The sequence below is a fragment of the Ursus arctos genome, unplaced genomic scaffold, assembly GCF_023065955.2.
Source record: "Ursus arctos isolate Adak ecotype North America unplaced genomic scaffold, UrsArc2.0 scaffold_22, whole genome shotgun sequence".
NCBI lineage: Eukaryota > Metazoa > Chordata > Mammalia > Carnivora > Ursidae > Ursus > Ursus arctos.
The window spans coordinates 7,252,916-7,267,806 of NW_026622897.1; the positions used below are offsets into that span (position 1 = coordinate 7,252,916).

At 36.7% G+C, this 14,891-nt stretch overlaps 1 protein-coding gene across 3 annotated transcripts in view; it reads right to left on the reverse strand.

Annotated features, from left to right (window-relative positions):
• ARHGAP20 (Rho GTPase activating protein 20) overlaps window positions 1-14,891 on the reverse strand; it is a 133,311-nt gene that overhangs the window by 47,064 nt on the left and 71,356 nt on the right. For all 3 annotated transcript variants that reach the window (XM_026505797.4, XM_057316697.1, XM_057316698.1), the window contains 2 exons: window positions 10,951-11,115; window positions 3,332-3,481 (listed from right to left, as the gene is read on the reverse strand). In XM_026505797.4, the coding sequence (XP_026361582.1) occupies window positions 3,332-3,481; window positions 10,951-11,115 (315 nt within the window). The remainder of the gene's footprint in view (window positions 1-3,331; window positions 3,482-10,950; window positions 11,116-14,891) is intronic.

Sequence of the window (14,891 nt, forward strand, 5' to 3'; positions counted from 1 at the left end):
CATCTGACCCTTAATTTTGGCCCAGGTCTCAGGGTCGTGAGATCAAGCCCTGCATTCGCTCCATGCTGGGTGTGGAACCTGCTTAAGATTATCTCTCTCTCTCTCTCCTCCTCTGTCTCTCTTTCTCTCAAATAAATAGAAAAGTATATAAATTTTAAAAAAATGTCTGTTTTCTCTATTCTTCAGAATGGACAATTTGTATTGATGTATCTTCAAATTCACTGACTCTTTCCTCTTTCATTTCTATTCTGCAACTAAGGCTACATAGGGGATACATATATAAAATTTAAGATATTGTAGTTTTCAGTTCTAAAATTTTCATTTGGCTCTTTTTTATATTTTCTACTTCTCTGCTGAGAAATCTTTTCATTCATTTCAGCTGGCTTTTCCTTTTACCTAGTGAGCATAATTATAAAAGTTGGTTTAAAGTTCTTTTCTGGTAATTCCAAAATGGATCATTTCAGGATTGGCCTCTATTGATTATCTTTTCTGGTTCTTTGTATGTGAAGAAATTTTAGATTGTATTCTGGACATAATGAATATTTTGTTTTGGAGACTGAGTGCTGTTATATTTGCAGTGTTGATGTTTTTGTCATCAACAGAACTACCTTGATTAGACTCAACAGCACCTTGGTACAATTCTTTTAGCCTTAGTCAAGTTGCTTTGAGTCTGCTCCATGCATGTCAGCAATCAGTCAGACACTCGGGTAGAATCTGTATACCAAATCTGGGGTTTCCCTCCTTTGATACTCTCCTTTTTGAGATTTCCTCCCTCACTTTCTTGTAGCTGTGGCTGACTCAGATTCTGTTCTCTGGTTGTTTGGCCAGAAAGACTGGGGGTTTCTGTTGGTTTAGTTGCCCTGCACCATGATATGACTGTAGCCTGCCCTCGGGCCAATGCCTTAAACACAGGAAACTCACCCCATGCTGGTGCCTCCTTCCAAGTTTCAATTCCTCTCCAAAATCTGCCAACTCGTGTTCACTTTGGAGAACCTTTAGGTGGTGGTGGTTGTTGTTTGTATTTTGCTCAGAGTTTACAGTTGTTATCTGTAGGGTGGTCAGTCTGTTAAGACCTCACTCTGCCATACCAGGGCCAGAACTCTTCAACAGCTTTTTTTCTTAAAAAAATCTTTTAATTTTGAAATAAGTTTAGACTTTCAGGAAAGTTGCTAAGATATACAGGGAGTCCTTGGATACCTTTGACTTTTCAGTTTCCTAAAGTTATCCTCTTACAATGGCACACTTGTCAAACTAAGAAACCAATATTGGTACGTTACTATTAACCACGTTTGTGACTCTTCAGATTTTGCCAGTTTTTCTATTAATGTCCTTTTTCTGTTCTAGGACCCAACCCAGGATAACAGATTGCATTTTTTTGTCATGTCTCCTTAGTGACTGTTCTAGGACAGTTTCTATGTCTTTTCCTATTTTGTTTTCTGTTTTTTTTAACCGTGATAATCTGGAGAAGTGCTGGTCAGTTTAACCAATAGAATATTCCTCAGTTTGGCTTGTTTGAAGTTTCTCTCATGTTTGTACTGGGGCTATGGGTTTTGAGGTGGAATAACACAAAGGTGAATTGCTCTTCTCATCACATTCTATCAAAGGCTACATGGCATCATAAGTGATGTTAATTAACCTTAATCATTTGGTTAAAGTACTAAACTTCTTGAAGAATACAATGTGTGTAAAACTTGTTTCCACATTTTCACTTCTTAAAACAAGTTTCATGGAAACGTTTGAATTAAAGACATCATGTATGGGCCACCTCCAGTGGCTCAGGTGGTTAAGCATCTGACTCCTGATTTCAGCTCATGTCATGATCTCAGGGTTGTGAGATCGAGCCCTGCATCAGGCTCCACACTCAATGGGGAGTCTGCTTGAGGATTCTCTCTTTCCCTCTCCACACTGCCCCTCCTGCCATTCTCCCTCTTAAAAAAAAAAAAAAAGACATAATGTAGTTTTGCCCCTTACTAGGTATTACTTCCTTTTACCTATAACTCCAAGGAGGTCATGCAACAGAAAATGATAATATCTAGAGAAATATGTCATGGAAAACAAGATATGCAGAGAATGATACAAACATATATTTCTTCCAAGTAAGTTCTTAAAATCTTGTAGTAGGCCAATAATGCATAATAGAATTTAATGACATGCCTGTTTTTATTAGAAGATTAACAACTTGGAAAATTTTAGTTATCTGGCTTTAGAATGATGTCTGAGGTGTCTGGTGGTAGTGGGGAGGGAAGAAACTGAAAGAAAATCATGTGCATGTGAACTCTAACTCTTTAAGTGTAAAACAAACACTGGACTTGAGCGTGCAGCTGTTCAAAATCACAAGTGTGAATTTTGATATGCTCACCCTGACTTGAGAAGTGCCAATTTAGCATGTTCAGGATAAGAGTACAGAGAATCTCTGTTTATATATTCTCCAACTGTATCCCAGTCAAGGGGTGAGTCTTAGGAAACTAACTTTCACTTCCTGAGGCATAAATTTGCTTTTGATGGTCACATCTCCATGCCAAATCAGAACCTGATGTTCAGTTCAGGCACCCCATTATTTTATGGCATTAACTTTATTTCTATAATTAAAAACTATTTCTTTAGAAAATTTGGGAGTATAGGGGCACCTCGGTGGCTCCGTTGGTTAAGTGTCTGACTCTTGATTTCGGCTCAGGTCATGACCTCAGGGTCGTAGGATGGAGCCCCACACTGGGGGGGGGGTGTCTACGCTCAGCAGGGAGTCTGCTTGGGAGTCTCTCTCTCTCTCTCTCTGCTACCCCCTCCACTTGCTCTCTCTCTCAAATAAAGAAAAAATCTTAAAAAAAGAAAATTTGGGAGTATAAAACAGTTATTCAAACTTAATTGGACTGTTTTATAAAATTTTTCAGTAAAATTCTATTTCAGAGGGTTGAAAAGACCAATTTGAAAGCTCACTATGTAAAACAGTATCTGAACACCAGGGAAGGGGAGGCTGGAGTGTGGTGGCCCCAGAACTCTGACCACTGCTTCCTCTTCCACAGGCCCTAGGTGCTTCAGTAGAGCCCCTTTAAAAATTACTGGTCAAACCAAGATAAACAACTCCAAGGTTCTCAATATTTACCAGCACTCTCCAGACTTTAATAAGAAGCTCTTGGGGAGAAATAAGGCCTACAAGTGTCTTTATTCAGGGTATGTCAAAAGATGTTACTGACTTCAGAATAACTCAATCAGAATAAAATATTTTCCTTAAAAAAATCAGAACAAAATTTGATTAACACTTTTCTTTCCATCCTAGAAATTACCTAGTTGAGTTTATTGAATATGTCAATACAGGAGAAGCTATGGTTCTTACCTGAAAGTGGCCACAAAGTTCACTGTGGGCCAGCCCAACACAAAGGATTTCAAGGCATTGGTGTTGCCTTCTCCCACTTCATCCACACAACTTGCTGTCCACATGTCACTTAATTTTATCTTATTTTTTATCTTAAAGTTGTTGTTATATCTAGAAAGATAAAAACCAGACAAGACTTCTTGTTATTTTGTTTCTTAAATTTTATGAGAGCTTCTGTACATGTGATAAGATGACAGTTTTCAATAATCATAGGCAAAGAATGTCTTATTCATTGTTTGTAACTTCAGTGCATACCATAGGAAACTGTGAGCTGGTTGGTTACCTTTGGTCTGAAACGGCCTTTGAAACATTTGGTGTATTAGTCCTCATGCTTGTGTTTATGGGCAGCAAATGGCCATGAACTGCCTACTTTATTTTTCTATGTTGAGCATTGCATTTGGATCAAAAATCTGGTTTTAAATTTACTGCTATTCTAAAAAATGCGCTTATTATTTATAATTTGCTTACAAAAAAATTTGAGTGGCTGAACAAAAGATAAAAGTACACACTATTTATGAAAATGTTTATAAAATTTTCACTTTAGGAGAGATAGATGTACTTAAAAATATTATCTGGAATTAATTAGAGGAATTTTCAATGTATTTCCAACTGAATGATTATAATATTTTCTAGTCTTTACAAGCGAAGTTTAAATTTCCATTCATATCATTTTCCCTTATATTCTGACTAAAATTTAAAAACTATAGCCTAAAACAGACCCTAACCGAAACTGGGGGGGGAAAAAAAGAAGTAGGAAGTACTATACCTAAGTGGAGTTAACACACTTAATATTTATCTCCAAAGGCCAAGAAGGTGATTTACTTTAAGTTGGCAATGAAATTGCTTTTTTGGCAATTTCTACCTAATCTCCCTTAGAACCTGATATTGAAACCATGATTATCTCTTGACCTAAATTCACAGATTTAATGCTCATAATGGGCCCGAGAGTTAGTGAGTTAGAAGGCACCAGGAAAGCTAAAGAGAATGCCCAGGGAAACTTGCATACTTCCTACCATTCAGAACCATTTGTGGAAACAGAAAAAGCTAACATGAAATCAAAGATACTTCAAATGGCAGTATTCCTAAGACTCCTTCATGGACTATTTAAAGCCAGAACTGTTCAGTAGGATTTATAAAATGAAAAAGGATCTTACAGGAACTACGCATGAACGATAGTCTCGATTCAAAGCTTCATTTATACTTCCTATAGGGCACATTTCATGTAAGTGTAATAGGAAAGAGCTTTGTGGCATAATGTCTATGTTTCATTTCAATATTTTTCATTCTGTTGCTACAAATCTTTAGATTTTTAAAAATGAAACAGACTCAATTGAAGATAAAATTATTTCTTTTTATTTTCTTGTTAAAAATCTTATTTTTTGATAGTGACTATTTAGGTAATATAAAACTGAAACGACAAATCTTTTGGAAAGTAAGGCATGTTCCCATTTCTCTTTTTACAGTTTGTGTTTCCTGATGCAGGCTTCTCTCTATATCAGACACTTCAGGTACCAGGTGGGAACTTTTCACATTTATTGCCCTGGAAAAAAGTCATTGCAATAATTCTTTCCCTAGATCAGTAAATTGTCAAGATTATCCACCTCCTGATATAAGAAGTTAATCTAAACATGTAAACAATCACTTCCTTCTATTGGCTAATATTTACTGGGAACTTTCCAAGTGGCTGTCAGCCATTCTGGTAAACACTTTATACATGTTATTTAGTTTAATTCTCACTTTATAGATAAAGAAATGGAGCCATGGAGAGATTTAGCTAAGTAACTTGCCAAAAGTCAAACAGCTTAACTAGCACAGCTAGAATCTGAACTTGAGCAGTGTTGACTTCTGAACTTATTTAATGCTCTTAACTACTATGTATCTATAAAAAGCCCTGGATATTGTTGGTCTTATAAAGCACCTGGATGGAAGTTCCCTTCAGCTTTTCTATTTTCCGCCTTTCAGCTTTTTTTTTTTTTTTTAAAGTTTTATTTATTTGAGTAATCCCTATACTCAATGTGGGGCTTGAATTCTGGACCCTGGAGATCAAGAGTTGGATACTCTTTTGACTGAGCCAGGCAGGCGCCCCCAGTCTTACTTTTTTCTCTCTCTGTACTTACCTACAAGGCTTTCTGATGAGACTGTTTACTATGGAGGTGGAGAGGAATCTCATAAACACTTATGTCCACAAAGATAAATGGAGTAGCTTCAAAATACTTAAAACCAGTATTAAGTAAAATTTTATATTTAGTCCTGGTGTCACAGTGTGTTTCTTCACATGTTTCACACTCAATTTCCAGTAGTATTAGACCATTTTAATAGAAATTTAAAAGTATGAATCTAATGTGAACTGGCTGAAAAAAACACAAAATAACAACCCAAAAAGTAATTCTTTATTTCCACAATGTAGTCCCTTACTACAGGTTTATTAAGATGAGAGATCTATTTCCTTATTTTCCTATGTTCTAATCTCTATACTGGAAGGAATCCCAGTGAACTGTTGAAATACACAGGATTCTAGGGAGATTTCCCTCCATTCAAAGATGGAGATGTTTTACAAAGTATGTTTGGAGTAGAGGACATGGTGTATTCCACAAGTGTCTGATGGTAATTCTACTGATAATGAGTAAATAATCAGAACTTTTTTTCTCTTCATCTTATTGACATAAATAGAACTCATCATTATTTCCTTACTTGCTCAGGAAATAAAATATGAGAAAGTGGAAGCTTAAGAAGGTATAAAGTCGCTATAGTCACTTCCTTTCAGTAAATTCCAATAGTTATTGACAGAATATTAACTTCTTTCTAAATACTTTGAAGTTTTTAAACATTATGTTAAAAAATGAAAAGCCATAATTCTATTGGAAAAATAGCTTTTCATTTAGCTTTCTACTGAATATCAAAAGTGGTCACAAAGGTCCCATTCAGTTCTAATATTTATTCTAATGAAGTATGGAAAAGAAGGACAATAAACTCAACAGAATTTTAGGTAAACACTGTCAACATTCAGCACAATGTGAATAAAATATCTTAGCCAATAAAAGGAAAAAATTAAAAACCCTTTGCACTATTTCACTCACTAAAATCCACTTAGTTTCACTAAATAAATATGGGGCAGCTGGTAATCAGTTATCCCACTTGAATTTATTTCTATACCATCAACCTACGGACTGAAAGCAGTTTCTAAATGGAGCCTGAAGATAAGCTGAAGTAATATCGAACTTAATGTAGTAAATTTGTTCACCAAGTACATGATTAAACACTCACACATTTCAACAAATTAATGATCAAGGGTACAACCCAATCCTCCATCGAAGTGACAGGGAAGACACAGGTTTAGTATTACAAGGGACTAGTTCTTCTGGGTTGCTGTTTATTTCAGGAAAAAAACATAAAGTTCTTATTAAGGATCTGTGAATGTATCAAATGTTATCTATCAGAATGACCATATAATGATAAATTCTCGGCAACATTTTTGCAAGGTGGCAGTATTCAATAATAATGGTTACCTTTTCAAATCTATATGTCCTCTTTATCTCAAGAGTCTTGGGCTTATTATTCCCACCTACTCCCCAAATTAACGTAGATCACTCACACTTTAATATCCCCCCAAAATGTAGAAAGTACTTAAAATAACCTTTCATGAACTGACTCTCTTAAATAAAAACAGAATTAAATCAACTGTTAATAGATTTTGTCATTCATAAAAACATTTAAGTAGACACAGAGTTCTTTCAAAAGCAGTATGTGAAAATAAATGGCATACATCTTATGTGAGAAAGGGAGCAAGTCAAAAAGTCAGCTCTACAAGTAAATGATGGGCAAAGATTTGGCATATATTTAAAACAGCAATTTTCTAGTGCTAAAGAAACTATCTTTATATAAAAGGTTTTTCAGCAAAGCACTACATGGGTTACATAAAACCACTTAGACATTAGCAAAAATCAGGACAACAAATGACAGGTAAGAAAACAAAACAGGTAAGAAAACAAAAGAAATAATGACAGGAAAAAACATCATCTAAAAAAGGTGAAGGAAAACACTTTCCTACATAAGAACTGAATATATGTTACAAGTAAAGAGTCTCTAAGGTCCTAAAGTCCAGGAAATGGATTATTAAAATAAATTTTTGTTGTTTGCTTATCTACCTACAGGCTGAACACAAAACTAGGCACATAATGGGCACAATGGGGGAACAGCACAAAGGGCCAGCCACTGGAACTAAGGCCTAGATTAAAACCCCAGCTCAGTCATTCCTATTTTATGACCTTGGACAAACCCCCCTGAGTCTCAGTATTCATTATCTAAAACAACTCTTGTCTTGGAGGATTGTTAGGAAAATGTAATAAGATCTCTGTCATTCTCTTATCATTATACCCAGCATAGAGAACCCACCTAGTACATTTTAAGTAAGGAAATGGCAACTAATCTACATTAAAAAATGATTTGTTCCTCTATCAATAGCATATAGCTTCAAATGGACTTAGTACAAAGGCTTGGAGGGAAAGAATTTCCTTTCTATATATTCTTTATAACATCAAATCTACTTCCAAACCTACATTGTAGGCATCAGCTATATTCAAAACATGTTTTAAGCTTTGCCTGATTTTGAGTTTCACTCCACTGTGGCTGGAAAAGATATGTGGTAAGATTTCAGTCTTACTAATTTTGTTAAGACTTGAGACTCACACTGTCAGAATGGCTGTTATTAAAAAAAAGAACCCAAAAAACAAAGCAAACAAACCAAAACCAAAAAGACAACAAATATTGTTAAGGACATGGAGAAACTGGAGCCCTTGTACACCACTGGTGGGAATGTAAAATGGTGCAGCCACACTATGGAAAACAATACGGAGGTTTCTCAAAAAATTAAAAAAAGAAATATTATATGATCTAGAAGTCCCACTTCTGGGTATTTATCAAAGAACTGAAATCAGGATCTTGAAGAGATACTAACATTCATGTTCAGTGCAGAACTATTTACAATAGCCAAGGTGTGGAAACAACCTAAATGTCCACGGACAAATGAATGAGATAAAGAAAATGTGGTCTACACACACAACAGAATATTATTCAGCCTTAAAAAAGATGGAAATCCTTCAATCTGCCATAACCAGGATTAACCTGGAGGACATTATGCTAACAAAATACACCAGTCACAGAACAAACACTGCGTGATTCCACTTATTTGAGGTATCTAAAACAGTCAAAGTTATAGAATCAGAGTGGAATGTTGGTTGCCAAGGGCTGGGGGAGGGAGAAAATGAGGAGTTGCTAGTTAACAAGCATAAAAGCATAAAGTCATGCCAGATGAATACATACTAGAGATCTGCCATACAACACTGTGGTATTAGTTAACACTACTGGATTGTACACTTAAAGATTTGTTAAGAAGGTAAATCTCATGTTAAGTGTTCCCTAAGGAAAAACCCCAACACATTCTGAAACCATTTTCTTATTTTTATCTTTGCCTCTAACTTTCAAAAAAAATATATCAATAGTTCACTAAGCATTCTATACAGTTTCTTACATAAGTAGTTAGATCCTTTTACTCATCGCATAAGAAAGACTATAATGCTATAAAAGCAAACAAAAACTTTCTATGGAGGAATTTTCTATGAAATCCATAAGAAAAGGGGTAAGTAACAGAGACAGCAGACTCTGAAGTAAGATGGACCTATGTTCAAATGTGGGCTCAACTAATCACTACCTTTGGGATCTTGGTGAAGTCACTTAACTTCTCTGAGTATCAATTTCTTCTGTAAGAAGAGAAAATAATATCTGCCTAATAGAACAGTTATACAGGTTAAATTCTCCAGAAAAATACCTAACATACAATAAGATCCAAATAAATGTGAGGTCTCTACTGTTATTAACCCCACTCATACTAAATATCCTGCATTGCGAAATTAGAATTTAGCTGTGCCCATGCCTTACTTATGACATGGTATAACTTAGGTGTGCGAGTGAGGATAGCAGAAAAAAGTATTTACTATGCTCTAGTGACTAAAAATCTCTTTGATGGCACTGGATTATATTGGGTTTGACGAACAATGAAAGTGGGGGATGGGGCAAATAGCAACCACCATGTTCGAGGCGGAGTGTTAAATGCATGGGCATGTAGTATTGAGTGGAAAGTAAATTCTTTTGGTTACCTCTCAAGTATACTCCAAATATGTGTGTCTCCCTCATCTAACTGCCGCTTCCCCAGATAAAGTCCTCATTGTGTTTCATCAGAACTACTATATGTATTCTCCTGTCCAGTCTCCTTGCTTCTCTACTCATGCCTACCCTCTAATCCATTATCAGAGCCAGAAACAAGATCTTAAAATATGAACTGCATTATAGTACTCCCCTAATTAAAATCCCTTTGAATAAAATCCCAACTCCTTATCACAGCCTTTGTTACACCTGGCCTCCAAGATGGTGCCTAACGATCCTTGCTTCCTGATATTCACACCCTTGCATAGTTGTCTTCCATGCTGCACTAAGTTTGGTCTATGTGGCCAATAGCATACGTCAGCAATGACGGTATGCCACCTCCAAAATGAGATTACGAAGGACTGTGGCTTCTATTTGGGGTGTTTTCTTGCTTGCCTACACTCTATCTCATACTCTTGGATCTTCCACTTCGGAGGAAGCAATGCCATGTTATGAGCAGCCCTGTGGAGACACCCACATGGAGAGGAACTACAGGGTCTGGCCAACAGCCAGGGAGGAACCGAGGCCTGCCAGCGTCCACATGAGTGAGCGGGGAGGCAGATTCGCCAGCTTCAGTCAAGCTGTAAGAAGATTACAATCCAGTCAACAGCTTGACTGCAACCTCGTGAGGACCTGTGAGCCAGAACCACCAGCAAAGCCATTCCTCAGTATGAGATTTCTCAGTGTGAGATGAGTGTTCCTGAGTATGAGATGTTTGTAGTTATAAATGGTGGTTTTTGGGTAATTCGTTAGATGGGAATAGATAATACTGCTGACAAGGTCCTGATAACCTGGTCCTTGTCTATTTCTCCAACCTCAATTCATATTCTCTTCCTGCTCATTATGCTCCAGTTACAGAGGCTTTCCTGCGGCTCCTTCGAAGGGCCAAGCTTTTCCCACCACCTTTGGATCTGCTCTTCCCTCTGCCTGGAATCCTCATCCTCCTAGTATCTGAATGGCTGGTTGCTTTTCAGACTTCAATTATTTTTTTCCCCCCGACTATTTCTACCTAACATATATCCTATATTTTACTTCACCCTGTACCCAATTTTCTTCATAGCAAAAATCACAATCTGTAATTTCTTCTACATGTTAGAATAAAAGTGCCAAAAAAGCAGGGACCATACCCAACACATTCTGTACTGTATCCCCTATATGTATTCAGAACATGGCACAGAGTGGGACCCAAATGAACACTTATTGAATGAATAAACAATTGAAACTATATTTTTTCTGCAAAAATAAAACCAAACCATAAAACTCACTTTAGATATTAGTTATGGCAACAGAGGCCAGACATTCTTTACAGTAAGCACTGAATAGAAAGGTTATTTTTGTTAGTGGGAATGCAATTTTATAATGATAACTGGGAGTAAACTTACTTGATTTTGGCCACAACAAACAAATCATTGAACAGGAAAAGATGCCGCTCCTGCCTCTGCAAGCCTCTTTTGAGTTCTACCCGGCCATCAATTAGCAGAGTCCTACTGGAGCACACAAATGAGGAGAGAAATGTACAAGTATCCACGCTGGCAGAAGGACTTTCCCTGTAAGAGATCAAACACCACAGATCTTTAGTCAAATGATTAAATATAGGATCAAGTTCTATAAAATTATAGCTTCAAGTTGGTCAAGAAATATAAAGCTCTCTGTATCTTTTTAACGCAATGGCATAGTTTCCTAATTGGTCCTTCAGTCTTTCTCTATACAGTGGTCTTTTACGTGTCATTATGAAAATTTTCAAACACAAAGCAAAGTCGTAAGTTTTATAATAAACACACACACACACACATATATGCCAACCTAGATTTTACCATTAACATTTTACTGCCCTCGCTTTATCATATATCTATCCAACTATATATCCTATTATCTATTTAATAATCCATTCCGTTTTTGGCATTTCAGTATAAACTGTATACAGGAGTAATTTCTCCTTAAATACTTTGGCATCAACACCATTAACTAAAGCTCAATATTTACTTATAATTTTAAAAAATGAGTGTACAATGAAATGCAGAAATCTCAGGTTTTAGTTTTTAGTTTTAACAAATGTATTCACCTGCGTAGTCTAAAATTTTATCAAGTGAGGAACATTATCATGTTCCCCTTGTCCCTTCTCAGTTTTATATTTTAGCTGAAAATGGCTTCTATGTATTGGCCTCTGGGTTGTTTATTTCTTCACTGCAGGCTGAGACCATCAGCTCAAAAGTATACTGGCACCAAACTTACATTTTTACCCACCCGATTATTTTAAAAATCACCCAAACGAGCAGATTTTTAGCGTTTGTAGCTTGACTGCTTTGTATATGTCACATAATGACACCCATATCTGCTAGCCTTGGTAAGACAGAGCCTAGTGATCATAGACTCCAAGTCACTGCTGCCCATTAGAGTTCTCCGACCCAGAGATTCCCTGCTGTGCTACGGAGCTATATCCCCTCCATGTGTAAGATCCAGGGACACTCTCTTCACTCTTCCTCACCTCAGGAGTTCCCTTGCCCTTCTCCCTTTTTGGATGGTGGTCCTTTGACCACAAACCTCAAGACAGTCTCATGCCATGAGTGACTTCCTTTCTCCTGCAACCTTGCCCAATGGTATCTTTTTCCTTGTTCAGTTCCTAAATCCCTCAAATTCCTTACAATAGTCGTCAATCCCCACCCCATCACCCTCAAGGCGACCACTCTTCTGGCTTTTTTTCCACTGAAGACTAGTTTCACCTGTTCTACAATTTCACATAAATGTAGCTGCCATATATACTTCTTTGTGTAAGCTATTTTTAAGCCAGCATTTACCAGTAATCCATTCCTTTATGCTGCTGAATAGTATCCCACTACATAAATATATCAAAGTTTGCTTATTAATTCTCCTATTGATGGGCCTGGGCTTTTTCTAGTTTTTAGCTATTATGAATAAAACTGCTATTAAACACTGTACTGGTCTTTTTGTGACCTATGTTTTAATTTCTCTTGAATAAATATCTAAGAATGGAACTGTTGGGCCACAGAGTAGGTAGATGTTTAATTTTAGGAAAAACTGCCAGTTAGTTTTCCAAAGTGGTTGTACCAATTTTTATTCCCAGCAACATTGCCAGACAGTGCCAGTTGCTCCACAACCTTGCCAACACTGGGCGTTGTCAGTCTTTTAGATTTTGACCATTCCAGCGGGTATATGGTAACATCTCATTACAACTTTAATTTGCACTTCTCTGATGACTAATGATGTTGAACACTCATGTTCTTTTTGGTAGTCTGTATATCTTCATTTGTGAATCATCTTAAAATCTTTTGCCTATGTAGAAAAATTAGATTATCTCTCTTTTTATTACTGAGTTATAGGAATTTTTTATATATCTTGGATACTCATCCTTTGTCAGGTATGTTTTATAAGTAGTTTTTCTTTGTCTGCTGCCTATATATTTTCTTGTGTTTTTGATGAAGTTTTAAAATTTTGATGGAGTCTGATTTATCATAATTTATCATTTCAGGTAACCAGAGAAATCTTCACCCATCCCCAAGTTAAAGAAGATATTTTCTAATGTTTCCCACTAAAATCTGTATAATTTCAGTTTTTACATCTAGGTATATGATCTCTCCAAAATTAACTGCAGCTTATGGTGTAAGGCAGGGGCTAGGGTTCATTTTGCTTTTCTATATGGATACCATATTACTCAGCACCATGTGCATGGAAGACTTTCCCTTCCTCAATGGATTGCTTTGGCACCATTGTTAAAATTACAGGAGCATAAAGCATGGGTCTATTTCTGGGCTTTCTCTTTTGTTCCACTGATCTATTTGTTAATTCTTATGCCAGATACACATTGTCTTATAATCTTATCTTCACAGTAAATCATGAAATCAGGTAGTATATATCTACCAACTTTTTCTTTTCTGAGGCTGCTTTGGATAATCTAAGTCCTCTGTATTTCCATATACATTTTAGCAATTAATAAAGATGAAGAATACAAGAGAGAAAGGCTATTGTGGAAGGGGAAGAAGAGATGAGCTCAGTTTCAAATATACTTTGTTTGAAATTATCAGTGGACTAGGTGGTATGGAGAAATCAGGCAGGCAGCTAGCACTTAGAAGAGATGTCAGAATGAGATGTAGATTTGGTGATCATAGAAAGATAGGTGCATAAATACTATGGGAATGGCTAGAACTGCACAGGGACGGAGCGCAGAATATGAAGAAAACACCTCCCTGAGAAAAGATGTGATTTGAAGTGGCGGGGAAAGGAGAATCTGTGAACAAGGTGGAGGCTGGTGAAAAAGTAGCAAAAAAAGAATGAAAAGCAGTGGTGATCTGGGGTGCTGAAACTGGTAGAGGGGTAACAAGTTGAAGCCTGAAAAGATGTCTGGGAAAAAAATCAGTTGGTCATTAAGACCTTCAAGAAAATAGTTCCGGGAGATCAGTGAGGTTCTGCAGAACGTGAATAGCCTGGGGCTTGAGGAGTTAAGGAATGAGAAAGGAAGAATTGAAGTCTGGTACTGGTTATTTTTTAGCAGCTTAATACTACAAGGTGACTTTAAGAGGAAAGGCAGGAAGAGGAAAGAAACAATCAGCCCTGAAGGTAGGTGTTATTACCCCTCATTTTGCAGATTTGGAAGCTGGTGTTCAGAGCAGTTAAAATACACAGCTACTAAGTGAAAGGGATTTACAAGTAAGTATGGTTTCAAAACAGTACTTAAAAAAATTCCATGTAGCATTTCAAAAGGACAAGCATTTCATTCATATTGATTCATCCCTCATCCTCCCAGGCTAACTGAGCTTAGTAGTTTAGGACTTAATGGGGGTGGGAGAAGTGGGCTCATCCAAGCTTTTTTTGCTAAGCAGTGTGAGATGGTGACTTATTTGGCTGCCTCAGTTTCTGCATCTGTAAAGGCAGCTGGACTGGGAGATCTTGAAACTGTTTTTATAATTTGTATACGGGATTAAGTATAAAAACACGTACTCAAAAAGTAGAATTAACATTACTAATGAGAGGGAAATAGATAATAGATATGGTTAGCAAGGAACCCTAACCTACAGTTTATAAATACAGAGATAAGCATACTTGAGAGTCACCTCAGGGAAATAAGTCAGAGTTGAAATAAAATAAAAACCAAGAGACAGTAATAACAAAAATAGCAATCAGAACTGAAAAATGTTTATTAGTCTAATTTTTATAAAGGAGCTCAAAGAATAAGAATTTGTCAGTGTCTCCATCAAAGTATAGGGTCTAAAAGGCCATGGCCTGTCATCCCAAGTATCTGGTTCAGGGGATAGCCACAGTAAGCTGAGCTTCTCGGTCATCTATGTTTCTTGGGTTGGAATAGTATGGG